Below are 20,985 nucleotides of genomic sequence, written 5' to 3'. Positions count from 1 at the left end.
TTTAGACGATCATGGTAAAGAGTGAACAAGGACACTTCTGCTGACTTTCCAGATTAGCACCAGGGGATTACTGCTGAAAGTTCTTTAGTGGATGTCCCTTAGGTTCGGTATGCCTATTGCCTAAAGTTTTCAAAGACCAGAGGAAATTTCAGTCAATAGTAAGAACTGTTTCTTTCACTTTTTTGCTGTAGGAGAAAGATGTTCTGGTCTTTTAGCACAACATTACTACTTCAGTAAAATAGTTTAGTGCTCCCTGGAATTTTTATGCAGTATTGGTGGTGAGGTGAAAAACAAAAATGCATCTGCTCATGCAGACTTACACATTAGGAAATCAAGTACAACTCTACTGGAGATGCCAAACAAATACTGATGTGAAAAGGGTTTGAGGGAAGAAACAAGCTCATCATTTCATAAAAAGCAGACAAGGTTCTTTGGGTGAATTTGATATCTTTTATTAGACCAACTTAAATAGTTGGGGGGAAAAAAAATTAAGCAAGCTTTTGGGTTCAAAACCCCTTTGGCAGACTGAGGAAGTTTCTGCAGTTGGTGTGTGCTCTTCCTGGATGGAATGAAGAGTAAAGGACTCAGAGGCTGGGCTGGTATGCATACAAGATAGGCAGTCAGTAAAGATATAGATTGAGGAGTCAATGGGCACCCGTTAAAAAAAAGGCACTTCAGCAGATACTTGTCTGTTATTAAAAGTGTTTCTTAATAGCATTGCTTTCACTGTACATGTAAAAGTAAAACAGAAAAACCAATACATTCTGTGTCTACATGTCATAAAACGTGGTTCTACTTAAAATATTTAGTAAAGTTTTTCCCTAACTGGGTTCTTATATGAGCTATCTTCATCATAGTATCTGAAAAGCCCTAATCATGAATAGACTTCATCTTCACAATATCCCTCTGAGATAAAGAAGATTTGTTTTTCATTTTACAAATGGGAACAGAAGTCCAAGAAAGATTAAATAACTTTCACATGAAAAGAAGAAATCTTGGCTTACTTGAAGTCAGTGGAAAACTTCCATTGGCTTCAGTAGGGCCAGGATTTCACACAATGAGTCTGTACTTAAACTGGGAAATTATCTTTCTGATTATCATCTAAATACTCAATACAGTAAATAGTTCTTTCTCCCTGCTACCTTTCTCTCCCTGCAGAACTCAATATTAACTTTGCCTTCATTGACAGAAGCATCCTCTGCCATTTGAATTGCAATCCTCTACAATTATTGAGATAAAACTCCCCAGTGCATTTCGTCTATGGCAGTACTTCTGGTAGAAATTTGGCACTATTTTCCTAAATTTAGAACCTCCTTAGAGGTGTAGGTTGTAGCATGTTGGTCTAAGGACATAGACAGAAAAGATTCTTTCGGTAAATCTGATATCTTTTATTAAACCAACTCAAATAGTTGGAAAAGTTCTTATCAAGCTTTCAGGTTTAAATACCCTTCAACAGGCTGATGAAGCATTTGCAGTTGGTGTGTGGTCTTCCTGGATGGAATGAATAGCAAAGAAGCCAGAGACTGGTATGCATGCAGGAAAGGCAGCCAGTGAAGATGTAAATTGAAGAGTCAGTGGGTGAGAGACAGGCTGGAGCAAGTTTTGGGGCAAGTTGTGACACTTGGGGCAAAATAACCCTGCCCGGCTCCTCCCAGAACTGCTGCCAGGGGGAGCTAGAGCCTGGGGAAGCTAGAGCCCAGCAGTATAAAAACCTGCCCCGGCAAGCAGCTCAGGGTTACTTGCCCTCAGGAGCTTCTGAGCCCCAGCCAGTTGGTATCTGGGGACACTACCCCTTGTGCCAGCTAGACTGCTGAAGCAGCTCTGACCTAGAGTGGCCCTTTCCCCCTCTACCCACTGCAGCAGCCTAGCAGTGGGGGCTGCTGCCTGGCTGTGACCTGCTGCCACCTGCTACAGCATCCACCCCCTTGGACGTGTGGCCCCATGGCTGCATGCCTGCCGGACCCCGATGGGGTTGCCCTGCTCTGCCATTTGGGCAGCTATCACCCAGAAGACGTGCTTCTTGCAGCACCTGGTTTGGACTCTCCAAGTGTGTCCTCTCGGCTCCAAATGGCCAACAGGTCAGCCACCTCATCTGCCCTCCACCTGTGTCCCCAGTGCTGGCCCTGGACAGGATCCTCTGCCTTGGTCTTGCCACTTGTCCCACCAGCAGAGATCCTGGTGTTCCCAGTTTAAATATTGCAAATTCTCTGATAAGAAACCCAAATTCTTTCATTAAAATACCCCCAAAATGTTCTTTCACTATTAAAATGAAATGTCACTTTATAGAGCAGGGGTGGGCAAAATGCGGCCTGCCAGGCCATTCTATCCAGTCCACGGGGCCCCTAAAAAATTTAGAAAATTAATATATATCTTACCCTGGCTGCCTGTTATGCGGCCCTTGATGGCTTGCCAAAACTCAGTAAGCAGTCCTCCACCTGATTGCCCTCCCCTGATATAGAGAGAGATCAGTTGAGCAAAGTTTTATTCATATATTTACAAGTTTAAAGCAATTTAGAAGCCTACCAGTGCCTCTGTCATCATAGTAAAATACATTCTAAATATCCATACACTTTGGCATTTACTTTTGGCTTTTTTGTCATAGAAAAACAAGAGCTGCCCCTACCCACTTTGATCACCAGGATGTGCAGCACTGAGCAGCATTGCCCTTGCCCCCCACTCACAGCCTGCCCCCCACTCACAGCCTGCCCTTCACCCCAGTCCCTTCACTCCTGATCAACAGGGCCAGGTATGTGGGTGAGGGGTTTGTGGGGGTGTGGGGTTTGTAGGTGGATTGTAGGGAGACTGTGGGTGTGGTGGGGGCATGTGCTCAGGAGAGTTGGGTACCCTGCCCCTCACAGTGTGTAGCCCCCTGCACAGCTCACAGACTGCCCCCCCCACAGAGGCCACAAATCCGAGCAGGGGCCAGAGCCCCCCCCACAGAGCCCCAGCCTTCCTTATGACCCACAGCTCACCCATGGCAGTAGCAGATATTGGGGCACTCAGGCATTGGGGCCTCGTGGCACAGCCCACCTGCATGGTGCGGGGCAGCTTGACTTGGCCCTAGCCACCTGGCACCTGGCACTGCCTGTACCATATCTCACAGGCCCCACCCAGCTTGGTGCTGTGTGCTTTGGGCAGCTCTGGGCCACTCAGGCTGTCATCTGGGGCCCTGCACCACTTGTGGGGACCACCTGTTATGTTGGCCCAGGTCCTGCATGAACAGAACCAGCCCAGGTGGGGCCCATGCATGCAGGACCCAGCCTGGCATGACAGGCAGTCCTTGCAAGTGGTGTGGGGCCCTGGGTGACAGCCTGAGTGGCCTGGAGCTACCCAAATGCACATGGCAGTGAGCTGCACTGCCCTGCACTGTGGGGGTGCTTTGCCAGGAGGGCCCTGAGCTCCCTGATGGGCTGCTGCTGCAGAGGAAGGTTTGGGAGGGCACCCCCTCCCCGACCCAGTCCCTTAGTTACCTCTGGCAGAGCTGGGGTCCATGTAGCCCGCACTGGTCCAGGCTGCCCTGCATGTGGAGGCAGTGTGTTTCAGCACTGGGGCTATGGGGCAGCTGTAGAGATACTCTGGCTGGCTACCAGAGCATCTCTTTTGAGGAACCTGGTTGCCTCTGGTTGTCTGCCCCTTTTTTTCTGCAAGGTTTTTTTTTGATACCTGGATATCCAGGTATCAAATTTTGAATCCCCGCTGCAAATATGCAGCACAGGAAACATTTTTTTTCCCCCAGGATGCTTCTTGCTGCATCACAAGCTGCTTTTGATGCAGCAAGAAGCACATGTGGGCTTGTCTGGATGTTCCCAGAGTGGTATTAGTATGAGAAATGTGCCCCCATAGGTAATTTTGAATTCTTGGGAAATCTATTGAAGATAAAAATACCCAATTACCTGTGAGGGCACATTTCTCACAAGAAAACCACTCTCTCCCCAATCAGTTCTAATCCTCAAAGGGAATTTACAAAACACTTTTCACAGACAAGCCTATGAGCTTCACTTCATCAACCTCCTGGACACAAAAAATCATGGACTAAATATAAATATTGGATTTATGACACATTATAACCTGCCTAGTCTGACTCCCAGGTACCTCTCCACTATGTACCAACTACATTCATTCCCCTTTCCCCCATCCTCCACACACACCCCCACCCTCCTCTCTCTCACTCACTGACTCCTCAATTTACATCTTCCCTGGCTACCTTCTTGCATGCATACCAGCCTCTGGCTTCTTTGCTATTCATTCCATCCAGGAAGAGCACACACCAACTGCAGATGCTTCCTCAGCCTGATGAAGGGTATTTAAATGTGAAAGCTTGATAAGAAGAATTTTTCCAACTATTTGAGTTGGTCTAATAAAAGATATCAGATTTACCCAAAGAACCTCCTCAGAGGCATTTTGGGTTGGCTACTGGTAAGGCTGGGGACTTTCATTGAGGTGTGCCAATTCTGCTGCTAGGACCAAAGTTGGAGATTCCTAGTTAAAGGATCTTGCCCCTCTGCTCAGGGTCAGACCAAATGCCGTATTAGGGATCAGGAAGGAATTTTACCCTATGGTCAAAATGGTACAGACTGGTGGTTGGTGGGGCATGAACCTCTACCCAAGATCTCTCAAGCATAGATTAACAACTTTTCATAGAAGCAGGATATTGGCTGCTGTGGTTCCCCTGCTTTACCTGTGGCAGGTTAGGGTTTTAGGTTTGTGTTATGTCAGGGCTGATGATAGTCTTACATAGAGTTTAGATTATGATTATACAGTTATATAGATATGGTTGGATTTTGGCAGGGGTTGTCTTAAATGACGTCTGGAGATCCCTTCCAGCGCTACTTCTCCATTGGGCACTTTTACACATGGTCCAATGTGTTTTAAAGAGAAGGCAATTAGGGCTTTTCAGATACTAATTAGAATGCTCTAACATGCCACAGCATCTCATGTATTCAGTGCCCCCACATTTTAAAATGGCAGCAGGAGTGCTTTAAAGCTCATCACACAAGCCTTAGTGCTTCTGCTACCATTTTGAAATGTGGGATAATGAATGCACAAGATGCTGTAAAAGTTTTAATTAGAACAGCTCCTGAGACCAGTTCCCATTTCCTGAGACCAGTTCCAATTAAAATGCTCCCACCACCATCCCAGGGCACATGTATAGGTACCCTATGATTCTATTGCTGCAACCTGACACTTTCAGGGATACTTCCTTAGGAAGTACATCAATATTTAAAAAACACAAAAGTGTTTGTGTAGGGCAGGCAAATCAGTGTCTGAATCAAGTGAACATGTTGACAGAAACATGCTATTTTCAAACATTTACAATATAAGAATCTGGCAACAGAAAAGCTCTTGTCTCCAGTAGGTATAACAAGTGTTATATAAAAAGGCATTTACACATCTCTATGGAAATAAATTATTGAGAATTGTTGACATCAGAATGATGTTTACATTTGCTCAAAGGTCAGGAGCTACAACAGCCTACTAACATCTTAAAAGCTCTTAGTAGGTACTGTTTTGGGGGGGTTATATTTTTTAACATATAACTTCAATTTACTAATTACTTCCTATCAAGTGCAAGCATACTATTTGCACTAAATGACAAATCTAGTCTCTGTTTTCAATTCTCTACAAGCTTTAGTACTGTGCCAGAAGGCTGAATATACAAGGGCTGCACAGGTAAGCTAGCCGTACAGAGACATGGCATATATAATATAATTATACTTATTCATTTCTATTCTTTACCACAGTACTGCTTTGGTGGGGGAGCATGTGTAATGTACTACTGAGTAAGGAAAAGGGGTTTTACAGCAACCCAGTGATATAAGTAGGTGGAATAAATCATTCTATTTTTTTTTTTCTGCATTGGTGTTGAAATCTAGATTTTGGTATCAATATGTGTAAAGAGTGTTGGCTCATGAGTTTGTCCCTATCATAACCTATTCTGGTGAATAAAAAGTCTGGAGAGGTGAGTAACCATAGCATCTGAAAGATCAGTCCAGAGATCAGTCCTGAAATAAGAGAAAATGTTGAAAATAATAGTCAAACTAATTATGTAGAACTTTAGATATGAGCCCATCCAATCCAGCTCTCATATCCGGATCTTCTAAAAAAAGATGCAAGAAACCATGAAGTGAACTGTTACTACCTGTCTCGGTGACTATGGCTAAGTACAGACATTCAAAAAGCTGGAGGCAGAATTGATCTAAGTTATGGGGCTTTCTACAAATGGCGTAGTTTAGATTGGTAGCAAACAGAACACACATTTGCCCTTCGGGGGGGCAGGGGGGGTGGTACAAATCTTAGACCGGGTTCTGAAATTTTTAAGCCTGTCTATGTGTGTTGAACTTCTGTTATGGATATAGAGCAGTTTATGATCACTTATATAAGTGTAGTGTCCATACCTATCCTTAGTGTTTTATACAGAGTGTAACTACTGTAGCAGAAAGAAGAGAAGGAAACCCAGCTCAGAAAACTTTATAGCTTAATATCTAGGGCTATGCTAGGGATTTACAGATTACTCAAAAAGGAAGGTTGAAAGTGAAAGGAGGAAGGTTGTAGGGAGGCAGTGTGTTCAGGAGAAAGTTATCCTGCAGGTTGGAATTCACATGCAAGCTTGTTGAAGGAATCTGAGGGGGTATGTTTATTACAATACTTTGGAAAGTGATCAGCATTCTGTATATGAACTATCCTTGTATCACCAAAACAGCTGTGTTTGCATAGGTCTATTTGAACTAGTAAATTGCCCGTCAAGGATGATGGGGGCAGTGGGCAGTGACAGAGCCCCATCTCTGCCCCGACCTATTCTGGGCCCGTTCCCTCCCTTCACCTCCTCTGCCCCCGCCATTTGGGATTTGGTCCTGCTCCCCCCCCCTCTTGCTACATTGGGCCTGGGCTCGATCCTCCCTTCCCACCCCAGCAGTGTCAATCCCAGGCTCTCTCCCTGCTGCCATGTCAGACCCGGGCCCAATTCTTCCCTGCCCAACCCCCTACCAGCACTGCATCAGGTTTGGGCCTGCTTCTCCCCTCCCCCCCACCGCGTCAGGCCCACGCCCACTCCTCCATTCCTCCCCCCTGCCACATGGAGTCCGGGGCCCAGGGCTGTTCCCCACCCTCCCTTCCACCACTACCTGGGGTCCAGGCCCATTCAACCGACTGCCACGCTGTCTCCAAGGAGCAAGGCGGGGGGAGTGAGGCTGCTGGCCTTACCCCCACCCCCCGTGCTGTCACTGCTGCCTCCAGGGAGCAGGGCCAGGAGGGGCAAGGCAAGCAGCTCTGGCCTCACCCGCCCCACTCTGTCTCCACCATCATGGAGACACTCCACCACCTCCTCCTGTCCAAAATGCTCTTGAAGCACTCTGATTGGTTGTTTCAGACAACCAGTCAGAGTGCAAGGAAAGGATTATGGACAGACTAAAGCTTTTATAATATTAGAATTATTAAATAATTTAATAATTAAATCGTATTTATTATTCAGATACAACATCTAGGCTACATTACGGGATTGGCAATGCCCTGTCCAATAGCTTCCCTAACTGACAGGCATACAACAAGGATTTTTTTTCTTGCTTTGTCACTTTTTAATCTATTCTTGCAAGTTTTAAAATGTGCTAACAGGGAATCAATACCACACACCCATGATATTGAACAGCTCTATCCCTGTCTTGCTTTATGCAGATGATGCATTATTAATGTTGCAATCCCAAATATTCCTCCAAAGGTTATTAGAAGTTTTTCAGCATTATTTCACCTCAGATAGTTTAGAAATCTACACAGCTAAATCCAAGGTATTGGGTTTTGGGAATGTAAAGTGGAAACAAGTTTGAATTTTCCAGGAAAATAAATTAGAGTTAGTGTCTTCATTTAAATATCTTGGAATCTTTTTAAATTAAAATCTGAGCTGGAATAAACATATTGCAAATTTAAGCACTAGAGCAAAATGAGCTTTGGGGTAGAGTTTTATCCTTTTACAATATGATAGGCAAAAGGGCAATACTGGCAGCACTAAAGATCTAGAGATTTAAGGTAGCATCCATTTTATTGTATGAAGCAGAACTATGGGCTGCTCAAAAATAGGAAAGCTCTCTAATTACTTTGTGAGCACCTTAGCTCAATTAAGAACTCTAAACCATTGAATGAAAATTAGATCTTTTATACCTACTGCATACCCTAAGAAGTGCATTTAGAAGCCTCTCTATTTCCAAATGAACCTTTGTTTGGATGGTTAAATTACATCTATATTCTCCTCCAGACAAATGGCCTGGGAAGTATGCAGAGAATAACTGACCCAATAATTCTCTTTTATTTAAAACAAAACCATACATTTAAGAATGAAGGATGCCAACATGTAGACAGATAGTCAGTCAGTGAGACTTTCTCAAACTTCTTTTTGAGATTAATAAAACATGTTGGCCTAGAAGCCTCCCCATTTGCAATACAAAAATGCAAATAGCAGGACATTACTAGACTGCAGTTCATTCTTGGGAGACTTGCATTGTCATGGGCAAGTGGATTTGGACCCCACATTTAGATAGAATATGTCCTTGTGGGAAGAATGAGACACATGACTTAAATCACCATTTAAAAAATAAGAGGAAACTAGATTTTTCCATTAATGGAAAATTTAAAATACTGGGCGACTCAGGAAAAAAAATGCTTTTCTTTAATTGGTAAGCATCTGTACTATACTTCTGATGTAATTGTGGTAACTTGTGCAAAGAATAAGAGCCAAAATCAAGTAGAATTTCCCTGCTTTACTTTACAATCCATTGCTTTGTTTTACTTATGTTTTTATCATCATATACTATGTTCTGTTTTAATTTTGTGCCAACTGGTAGAATTGTATTGTACTGTATGCTTTTAGCAAAAATTATAAATTGTTAGCTATATAAATGTTATTATATTATATATAATTTAATTTTCATTTTATTGTATTGTTTTAGCAAAAGCAGTAAATAAACTTGTGCTACTTGCATAACTCCACAGAACATGCATATTCACTTATTTCTTGACCTCTTATTCAGACCTGGTAAAGCAATCAAATATACACATCTCACCTGTGGAACAGCTATACACTTAGCTGATAAATTTAGAGGGTTTTTAACCCGTTACCCTGTTTATAACTCTATTTTACAGGAGACTATGTAGTCATGTCTGTTTACTTTGACCTGAGCAGAAGAATGGGCTATTTCACCATTCAGACATATATCCCCTGTACACTCATTGTTGTACTGTCTTGGGTTTCTTTCTGGATTAATAAAGATGCGGTTCCAGCAAGAACATCACTGGGTGAGTTGTTGTACCTTCCATCTCTGTTTACTAAAGCATGTATGAAATGATCCGTGTATCTAGCACAGATCCTGTGCATGGGGAACATCTGGATTCAGGTGGATCATATACAAGATTTCTGATTTATTTTACTTAGAAAATAGAATTTATATCCTCTATAAGAGTATACTATGGATCAAACTCCATTTGCATATATCCTGCATGATTCCCTCGTTTTTACTGTATTAGGCCCTGAATCTGCAAAGGGGCTTCATGCTTTACACTGACTGTAAAAAAAAGTCTGCACAGGACCCAGTTTCAGACCCATTTGGTCTTTTTTATATACTCCGGCTGTTAAACTTAACTATTTGTTTTAACAAAACTATTTTCTAATTAAAAGCAGAGCTTTTTTCCATCAAAAATGTACAACTGATGAGGAATATATTTCTGTTTTCTGACAATATCTGTTTTTATGTTAATGCTGTGGCCTATACCATGAATACAGCCAATATCAAGGAATAGTATGCATGTTATGTGATACAATACTAGACATAGATACATCCATGGCATTTATGGATGTATCAGTAGCGTATCTGAGAGGGGCAACCTGGGGCAACGCCTTTATGCAAAAGTATTTGTTGCCACAGTAGTGACTGATTACACTGCTGCAACTGGCACAGCAAGAATTGCTGCTGCCCCAAGTGCCATGCAGCTGCCCCAGATACAGAGCTGTGGTGCTACACCTCTATGTGAAATCAAGTTTTCCTCATGGAACAGTTTATGCATAAAAGTGCTGAAGACTCAAATGTATTGGTTAGAAGATGCGTATTCATGAAGAAATAACTTCAACTCTTCTTTTTATGTTTAAATACATGTGCCAAAACCATTAAATAAGTTGTTCTTTTATGTCTATTAAGCATTAATATTTATTGGTTTTGTTTTTTGTCTATATGCAAATAGTTTTTGTTTGTGTGCATTTGAAGGCCTGGGGCTGAGTGATTTTGTTTCTATTTAGGACAGAAATGTTATTGCTTATGAGTGAAAATGAACAATAATGAAAAAGAGAAAAGAAAAACGAAAAATATATTTGTAAACTATAATTTAATGTTTGACTTCAACATCAGAAATGGGAAAGGATGGTTTTTGTTTTTTCATTCTTCTATGGTTTAGATCAGTTGTAATAATATTTTCCATATAACATTTTCAAGACCACAGAATGAAACAACAGTTTAGTTAAGTTTGGAAGGGAAAATACAACTACATTACTCCTGACACAAGTGTATACTAACACTTGTTTAATTTTTTTAAAACATTATTTATTAACAAACATATCAAATAACAGATTTAACCTTTAAAAATACATCTAGTCCAGAAAATATGCAAAGAGGTAAATACAGTGCTCCCTTAACGCAAATCAATGTCCAAAAGTCCAATGTCCAAAAGTCCTGTGTTCTTCACTTCTCTTCCTTTCAGTCTCTAACAATTTGTTTGTTCCTGTCAATGTTAAGCTTTTGTGCTTCTTCATCTATATAGAGTAATTGACCACCTCTTTTCCCTTCAAATTACGCATAATACAATCTCACTATCTTCTGCTCATCTCTGCTTTTACGTTAAATTTATTCCAAATTTGGTCCTAATTGTTAGGTCATGGAACTTGCACTTGCCTTCAATTTGGAAAAAAAAAATCAGATTTTCTAGTTTGCAGGCAGAGAATTTTCTTTTTTAGCAAATGCCAAAATTTTCCATCAAATTTCCAAATAAGCTGCTTCTTCCTTCTCCTAGAACATTGATTTGATAAGATAACTTTTCTGTTAGTAAAACTTCCCAAACTTTTTAAAAATGAGTGAGTTCAGGGGTGCCACTTCTCTTCCACTGATATAGGATTTAAAAATGACTGTCTTTTACTATTGTACAGATAGAGGCATGAAGACCACTGTTCTAGATGGTCTGACATTCTTCAACACTAGCTTCTCATCTTATATCAATAGCTCTCTTTCTAATAAACATTGTTTTTTTTCCTTTTACAACCCTATTTAAAATTGCATTATATGGCAGGAACTATAGGCCTGTGTGTTTCAGAGGCATGATCAATATTTTCTCAACTTTTGTCAAATTTTTACTGAGAAGTACCTTTCTTTGGGAATGTGTTGAAAGGAGAAAAAGACTCCTGACACCTGGAGAGAAGAACATATTGTAGTAATCCCAAAATGAAGTAAGGATCTATTTATTTGTGCCTCATACAGACCTATATCTTTATTAAACAAAAACCCAATTTTTAATGAGTTTTAGGAAATAGAGTAAAAAATACTTCCTAAATATATTTATATAGACTAAACAGGGTTCATAATGAATAGGTAGTTGACTGTTAATATCCACTAGATGCAACTACATGAGACACTACTGCACAGTGGTTACTGTGCATTTATTTAGTACTTGTATGAAAAAGTACTAAATAAATGCACAGTAACTGAAGTTATTAGGTAGTAGCCTAATAATACTGTGCAGTATCATATTAACACTTGTTGCTCTGACACACTACTGGGCAGTATTATTCAGCTACTGCACAGTCAGTGTCTCATGTAGATATGCCCACAGAGTATTAGATCTGATTTTTCATGCAAAATTGACTAATGAACCCCATCTATTTTTACAATTGGATGCTAATGAAAGCTTTTGATGGAGTCAATTGGCAATTTTTAAAACAAAACAAAAAATTATAGATGCTTTTGGATTAGGACCAACATTTTGTAACTAGATATCAGCTAATATCAACTCTAATCCATATGAAGGCATAAGAGTAAATGAACATTTATTAGAAAAAAAAATCCCCTTTTAAGAGGTACATGTCAAAGATCACTCCTCTTTTTAATTTTTTTTTTGCTATGGTAATGGAACCACTTGCTGTTTAATGATGAACATTGTACACATTTATGAAAGGATGGGTATGTCTACACTGCAATCAGAGAAATTATTGTACCATTGAGTTGGTCTACATGTACTAGTGTTAGTCTAGCTAGAGGAATGTAGACTTGGTGCCTAAACTTTCAGGCAGCAACATAGGCACTTTACATTGTACAGCTCACACTGAATCCATTTTGCTATATCTTCACTGCTGTTGTTACCCCTCAGATGTATTTTCCCTGCTGAAGGTGTGGGACAGGGACAAATTCAGGCAAACTTTCAATAATTAGAAATTATTGTCATCTAATAAAAATCTAATTATTGGGGGGTCATCTATTCAAGTGAATATGGTATTATATATATAAAATGAGATGGTCAGAAAGCCTGCGAATTTTAATTTTGCTCCTACTAGGAATTTCACAGATAAATCACTGACCATGTGAGGCTAAATTCTGCCAGCTGCATTCAAATTCAATAATCCCTTTTTCCCTGAGTACGCCTTCTCATTGTGGTCAAACATTAATTGAGTAACAGTGGCTGAATCTGGTTTATGATCAATATTTATATGGGCATAAAGAGGATTCCCATAGCTGCATTTGTTTTATGCCTAAATTAGAATTCAGCTTAACTCTGTAATGTGCCCTTTCATGGTAGCATAGACGTCAGACTTCTGTTTTGCAGACACTGATTTTTTACCTTTTGGACCATAGGTCAAATGTAGCCTCTGGGCCTAACATCAAATGAACTTGGTGGCATTTGTTTCACTTGTTATTATATGGTGTCATGAAAGTATCATGTGCAATTAATTAAAATTAGTCACTTCTTCATGGATTGATCTTAAAATAAACTAAGACAAATAAAACTAACCTTATTCCTGAGAAACAGGTCATAGCACTAACAATACAAAGTATGTGTCCATGTAGTACAATATTAAGAACCTATTTTTCATCTCTAAACACCTGGATTTAAATTCTGGGGTTGGGTCTAGTGCACTGGAACCCCAAAGGAGTTAAAAGGGAACAATTTGTGGCACAGATTAGTATTTTTTCAGCAACATTTCTAAGTCATGCTCTGGACCACATCTGACATTCTGGTAGAGAAAATACTCTAACCTCTGGCTTTACAAGGGTCAGCAGAGATTCTATACGTATAATTTCTGTGCAGGTTTTGGGAAGTCATGAATAAGCCCCTTTTCCCCTTCCCCTTTTTTTGTAGTATATAAAATAAATTCCTTGCCATAATATATTGCTCACTTTTTAGTTAGTGATCAATACTGATATTCAATGTAACATTTAAAAATATATATTTTTAAAATCCTGTCATCATAAAAAATTGGATTGTGTCTCTTTTCTGTAATGTCTTTATGAGCCTAATCCAAATCTTAAAATATATAGGAATACTGGTCCTGTTTTCAATGCTTGCAAATACAATTCCCATAGGAATTCTGAGCTTTCAAAGACTTTTTAAGATTCATACCATAATTTCAAAGACAATGGATTTGTGACAGTTATGATGAATTGGCACAATTATATGAGGAAATTTGCACTGCACTGTATATGCTAGTCAGTCTATTAGTGCTATAAAAATTATCTTCAAATCCCACTTAAGTCAACGAACGGTTACCCACAAACATCCATACATTTTGAACTGGGCTCTTAAATTAGGAAGAGACATTGCTTTTGTCCCTGGATAATTTATGCCAGTGTTTGTCCTGCAACAAATATATCCCTGGATTGATACATACATGCCACCTTCATAATCAGGGTTTTGTGAGCAGCTGAAAGTAGTGCCACTTTTCTGCCATTGATTCAGTAATGAAATCTCAGAGTAACTGTACAGATGTGTTTTGTAATCGCCTTAGATGAAATGTTACTACCTCTTATCTGGGAAACTTTTTAGGATTTATCCTGGGACAAAGAACATGGATGTCTGTATAATTACACTTTGTCTTGGGATAAAATGGCTTAATCCTGGGATATATGTGCCATTTGTTTACAGCCTTAGTCCCTCATTTTAATAAACATCAGATTTAAATGAAACATTAAATAGAAGTATTGGCTTTTTGTTGACATTAAAGAGATCAACAAAGATATTACAGGTGACATTAAGAATTAAGTTCTGGCTCTGTTTTATTCAGACTTAAGGATATTAGTTTCAGAGTCATGACCAAAATCTCAACTGACAATTACATATGCCATGACTCTACATTTTCTCCTAATCTTCAATTCGATTTGATATTCTTCTTCTTATGTTCTCTTGTGAGATTTCAGGCATTTCTACTCCTTGTAATGTCACTTTTCTTAGGACATTTTGGGATTGGCACTTACATTGCTGCCCAGAATCTGAAAACGAAGAAAATATACCCCAGCAACAAAGAAACTTGATTGGGTTTAAGTTCAGATCTAAAAATGGTTAGAGTTTCTGAGGACATTTTATTTTTCTGAGGCTGGGGGAACTCTTGACAAGTTGTGTGTGCGTATATGTGTGTGTCTGTCCTCCTGCCCGCTGCCCCGCAGTGTTCATGTAGGGGTTATAGCCTAAGTCTCTTTTACAGGAAACCATGCATTGTAATTTGTATTTTCTGTTTTTCCCTGGAGGCTCTCACTGAGTACACAAGCCTCTCCATGCTCAGGATGCTGCTTTTCAACACTGTCACTATGTCAGCACTTCAGGGTATCCTTCAAAACTAGTGAGCATGAGACAAGTGACAGATTTACTTTGTCACCTAAAATAGTGATATTTTTGTTCAATTCTGTCTCCTTTTCACCAGGTATTACAACTGTCCTGACAATGACCACCCTCAGTACTATTGCTCGTAAATCTCTTCCCAAGGTCTCTTACGTGACAGCAATGGATCTTTTTGTGTCAGTGTGCTTTATTTTTGTTTTTTCTGCACTGGTGGAATATGGGACCTTGCACTACTTTGTCAGCAACAGAAAACCAAGCAAGGATAAAGATAAAAAGAAGAAAAACCCAGTATGTATTGTTTTACCATTAAATAGATATGCATAAATCTGAATTATATGTTTTGAGATAATAGTTAAAGCTCACTATATGTTAATCCTTTTATTAGATTATGCTATAGATGTAAAGTGGAAATAAGAGGTAAATAAGAATGCAAACTCATTTAATCTTTGGGAATGTATAGATGATATATTTATAACTGTCCTGATGCCCAGAAAGCCATTTCTTACTGGCAGGATCCATCTAGCCAAAGTATTTTTGAGTTACAGCTATAATCAACATCCTGATTTCAAAGTACAGTACATAGAATCACTCTTATGAGAATCATCAATATCCCTGTCCTTTCTTGGGTGATGCTTTCTGCCAATGTACACACAGTAGGTTCCTGCTTGTGCTACAGAAATTATGAGCTCTTTATTGCATACTTTAAAAAACGGATAGTCTAATATTGGGTTTGTATTGTTCTCACCATCCCCCCACCCCATATTTTTAAAAGTTCATGATCACAATACAAATGTTTCCCTTAGCTTTTTATATAGATTTATTTGATTTTATTTTGTCTTTAAGTACCCTTACTTACTGGGGAGTGAAGAATCAAAAGTCAAGAATTCAGATCTCTTGGGTTGTTATTTTTATTCTATTTTCAATCTGTGAAACTGTATTTCTTGCAAATTCCCCTTGTCTCTCTCTCTTTCCTTTTCATTGCTTCTTTATTTTATTTTTCCTTGTAGCCTCTCTCTCTCCTACTTTCTTTTTCTATTTTCTTTTCTTTAGACAGTGATTTCATTAATGCTTTCTGGTATGGGAGGAACAAGTACACAATAACAGACCTTTCTACAGCCATAATACACAATACTAAAAATCCCCTTGTTGTCCCTGCATTTGCAGAATATTTTGTTCCAGCCAGACTTGTTCCTTGACCTTTCAAAAAGGATCAACTTCTCCTCCTTCTATGACAACAAAACCTGAGTAGGTGGCGATAGTAACAAAAAAGAAAAGAAATAAAAATCTACCAGATTCTATTTCGTGAACATATACACACGCACTTGCACACTGCAGACTGCACAAATGGTCTACTTCTGCATGGGTAGATTTTCAAATGCAACTAAGGAAATGAAATAAAGGCAATAGCACTTACTGCACTAAAAACTTTGGGCATTTTGACAGCTTTCTCTTTAGCTTACAATGCACAGCACAAGAGAATAAGTGTAGAAATGAGTTATCTTCGGTAGAGAAAACAATTTAGCCATATTAGCACTGTGCCCTGACTGGGTTATTTAGATCTGTTGAGTAGAGTACATGAGACAGAAATAACAATGGGCTGATCTTAAGAAACAAAAAGCTATGGGGTGGAGTGTTGAAGAGAGAATTTACAATAGCCAAGATATTGGGCTAAAACATGTATCCAGATATACCAGTTTAAATGACAGTTTTTAATTCCTTCAGACTATGACAAAATTGAAATGATGTTCTGTGTTGTGCACCTTTGATCCACCTTTAATTACAAGTCGCTAAGACAGAAATTTTCTTGTCCTATGTCAGTAGACCCTTATTTAATAGCCTTCCTGCCTTTACCTTTCTATGTTTTCAGTTCTTTTTGACTTACTATGTTTTAGAAAAGTATCTTTATATTATATTATTTTTGTCTCTTTCTCCCTTTTCTTTCTTTCTTTTTTGAATTTAAAAAATTCTGATTCTCTTTTCTGTCTACAAAATGAAAGCTTCTTCGGATGTTTTCCTTCAAGGTATAAAGTTTTTTGGAATGGAAATTCACTGCATGCAACTGCTGATTTTAACTATTAGAGCTTAAATGATTTTTTTTTAATTAGACATCATAACATTCTACTCAAGGTGCCCTCTGTAATTAGTAGAATGGCTACAGATTTCTAAATAATTTTGTAGAATTGATTCAGCAGCCCAAACACTGACTCACTATGGTTTTGAACTTATATTAAGTTCAACAGTTACCAACATTTTTGGATCGCATGAGTTAAGAGAGTTTAACTTGTTCAAGACATCTGTGTTGCTCTCTTGCTCAGTTGCCCATGGGATCCAATACCACTAGCTACACCAAAACCCTGCGATACACCCTTTTAGAACTCAACTCTGATGCCTTCTTTAGATTTGTAATCTAGTTTAAAATAATAAATTTAATTCTGTTCTAGCGTTGAGCAAAATTCTGTCATAATTAACTCCAATGCTTTGTCATGCTTATTGTCAGAGTTTTGAAAGGGTTTAAAATGCATACATTTTCTAATGCTATCATTGGATCCACACACTCTTGTTATTCAAATTAGTGAATATAGCTAGCTGTATACTGCACCTAAATCTAATATCCATTCAGAAATGCAGAGATTTAGTTCTGGGGGGAGGGAAAGAATGTCTAAATGTAAAGCTAATAACATTTACATATTTTGTGGAAATAAAAATGCTGTAATTATATTTTGTCTTAAAAAATGGCAAGGTATCAGTGAGTATTTTTGTAGTTTGCATTATGCCATGCCTGTCGATGTTCACCAAGCGCTCAAAATAGCTTTAAATGCTTAATTAGCTCAACGCATTGCAGAAATATATGTCCACCTACTGTTTACAGTGTTGGACATGTTGAGGCTTCTAGATGGTGAACAGTAGTATATGCTGAGCTGCATGTATTAATAAATGCAAACTAGTAGAGAGTATTACAGAGAACCTCTAGCATTCTCTGTTCAGAAGACCCAGTTGCTTTTTTCTGCACATTATATACATTTGCCTATTCATTAGCATGTAAAACAACTGTGTTTAAGAAAATCCTGCATTTCTAGTTATCTTAATTCCTTTCATGTGCAACACCAAAAATCACCATCCTCTATCAATCAGCTACTAAAAGGAAGATTTCAAAATGCCATTTAGTTGCATTTCTGAATGTCTCCTTTAACCTCAAATGTTTAGCTTATTGGCTCTGAATTTATTTAGCTTATTTGGAATTAAATTTGACATCTATGTTTCCATAGGTATTAATCCGTAATAATAATCTGCATTGTTTATCTATAAAATTTAAGTATATATACTTGCAATATATTTGCAATTACAATATTTGCAATCTGTATTTTTAAAGATTTAAAATTATTAGAACTCCTAATTCTTTAGGAATTTAGCCTAAACTAAAACCATAATTTGTACAAGTTGAACATTACTGTTTAGAAAGTTTTCTTATGAAGATTGTAATGCTGTATTCCCCTTCCCCCTCCCATATATTGCCACTCCTTTACCACAGGCACCTACAATTGATATCCGACCAAGATCAGCAACTATTCAAATGAACAATGCTACACACCTCCAAGAAAGGGATGAAGAGTATGGGTATGAGTGTCTTGATGGCAAGGACTGTGCCAGTTTCTTCTGCTGTTTTGAGGATTGCCGAACAGGGGCATGGCGACACGGAAGAATACATATCCGCATTGCCAAAATGGACTCTTATGCCCGTATATTCTTTCCAACTGCCTTCTGCTTGTTTAACCTGGTGTACTGGGTATCCTACCTTTACCTTTAAAATCAGAATAGAAATAGGTGATACAAGCCTTACTCACTAAATTTCTTAGAGAGATGGTTTCCTTTTTAAGTCCACTTAAAGTATTTCTGATACACTTTATAGTGGTCTGAATTCTATAGTGCCATAAACCCAGTAAATATCAACTATATCATACTGTTTGTCCAAAACTACCATACAGTTATTGTGATTTAAACATCACTGTTGCGTATGTTTAAGTGATTTGAAATATGGAACTATAAACAGCTAATATGCAGCTCTACCAGCTGAAATGGAGCAGTATCAAGACAGTGAAAATAAGGTGACTGTCATTAATGGTGGGATATTGTCACTTCAATCATAAGTGATCAAAGCTAGAATTCCAAGGTAAAGTACTGTACAGTTTGTAAGCATTGGCTATAAATATGCTATAACATTGTCCTCTGCTTTTCTTTTTGGAAGAGTCATCTCTCACTTCAAATAAGTGTTACTAGATTAGAAAAGTAACTTCCCCTCCTACACTAATAAAAACAGACTTTTCCCTCTCCCCTCCCTTTAAAAGCACATGTACAATGTTGTAAATATTTCAGTACCTTGTAGTACTTAAAGTCTAGTGCATGCATATTTTTTGAGCCAAAATAAATGCAGCAAAGGTACCATAAAGTATTGTCTTTTATTTTGTGTTTCTGGCTATGCTATTATAATCAAAATGTGGATTTTTTTTCCCTTGCAGAATTGCCCCTCTCTCTCATGCATGGAGGATTCAAGCAGACAACGCTTTCATGTAAGATATTAGAGAAGCCTTAAAGAGACAAACAAACAACATGTAGACAGAACAATTTGTATGGTCAATATAACCCTTAGGTTACAAAGCAAAATTTGCTCTATGTATTTGCTGCTGTTTTATTCTTTACTTTTCAGTGATAATTTGTCTCAGCTGAATTTCCAGTTATTCAACATTCTTCAACATTGCAAGATCTGCTGTAGACTTTCACTACCTTCGTTTTCAGTGATTCTTTCCCACATTAAGATTGAACTTTTCAAGGTAATTTAAGGAATACACAATCCATTTAAATTAGCCAGAAGGATGGGAAACATATCTGTAACAAATAAACATTTCTTTTTCTGGCAAACTTCAGGTTCATTTGGAACATCCTAATTTGTGTCATATACACACATTCAATTCACCACTCATGTTTCTGATCATCAATAGTCGTTGTCAGTGCTGCTTTTCACTCTGTGAGTACCTTTATTAAAATACTGACCCATACCATGTCTAGCATACAACTTATAGATAACCTTGAAATCATAAAAGGGAATAGAGAGTCTTTGCTAATAAATCACATATGTGTAGTGTATGTGCATTTAAAACCATTCAACCCATTTGGGTGACTCTTGAAACTCATTTAGCAACTGGTTTTCAGAACCTGTAAGATGCTCAATTATGCAACCTTAAGCACATGTAAATATTACTGACATTTTTTTATTGTCAAAGATGTAAAACGTCAACTCAAAGGAAGTAGGTTTGCGGTTTGTAGTGGGAGATATATATGTATGTTGTCACTACAGAATCCTGGGAAATATGGAGGAACAAGGAAAGTTTTCCAATGTTTGTATAGTTTTGGAAATAAAATATGTATAAAAAGGTATAATTAAATCTTGATCATCAATGGCTCCTTGTCCAATGTATTTGAAACCTTTTAATAAAGGAATTGCACACACAAGTGGACTTTTTCAATAAAATTGCTGCACTCAGCTCTACAGTATCCTTGTGTTTAGTTTACTAAAATAGCTTGTGGAACACATGCAGAAATACTGTCTGCTTTTCTAAAATGCTTAAGTTTTGATTGAGCACCTAAAGCAGTGGTGCTCAATCTTCTGGCTCCACAGGCTGGGTAAACAACACAGCGCTGGTCTGCAGGCTAGATTTTGTGAGTGGGGTCAGTAGACAGGTGCAATCCAGGATCCAGCTGCAGAGTGACCTCATGTGTCTGCCTTATCATGGACCGGTGATCTAGCTCACAGGGCCACATCATCTGGCCCACAGGGCTCTCCCTAATTCTGTTTGGCAGTAAGAGAGTAGCAATTAATAATTAACACTACTTCTCCAACTGCCAACTTTTTGGACCTGGTGGGGAGACCCACAAGCTAGATGATACAGCTCCATGGGCCAAATCTGGGAGGCTGAGCACCAATGGCCTTGTACCATATAATAATGATTTAGGCACCAATCCTCTAAACACTTGTACCATTTGACTTCAACATAAGACAAGTCACCCACTTACATATGAAAAAACCCTTTAAGACTTGTTGTACCAAATTTCATTCTTGGAGTAGATGTATTGTCCTGGGGTTGG

At 38.7% G+C, this 20,985-nt stretch overlaps 1 protein-coding gene across 1 annotated transcript in view; it reads left to right on the top strand.

Annotated features, from left to right (window-relative positions):
• GABRG2 (gamma-aminobutyric acid type A receptor gamma2 subunit) overlaps nt 1-18,652 on the top strand; it is a 127,573-nt gene extending 108,921 nt beyond the window's left edge. The window contains exons 7-10 of the mRNA XM_006033876.1: nt 9,127-9,279; nt 14,930-15,135; nt 16,845-16,868; nt 18,377-18,652. Coding sequence (XP_006033938.1) covers nt 9,127-9,279; nt 14,930-15,135; nt 16,845-16,868; nt 18,377-18,652 — 659 coding nt within the window. The remainder of the gene's footprint in view (nt 1-9,126; nt 9,280-14,929; nt 15,136-16,844; nt 16,869-18,376) is intronic.
• Nucleotides 18,653-20,985: the final 2,333 nt, after the last annotated feature.

The sequence above is a fragment of the Alligator sinensis genome, unplaced genomic scaffold (genome assembly GCF_000455745.1).
Source record: "Alligator sinensis unplaced genomic scaffold, ASM45574v1 scaffold530_1, whole genome shotgun sequence".
In the NCBI taxonomy this organism is placed as follows: domain Eukaryota; kingdom Metazoa; phylum Chordata; order Crocodylia; family Alligatoridae; genus Alligator; species Alligator sinensis.
Note: the sequence above shows the minus strand (reverse complement) of the source record. Positions and strands in the feature narration are given on the sequence as shown.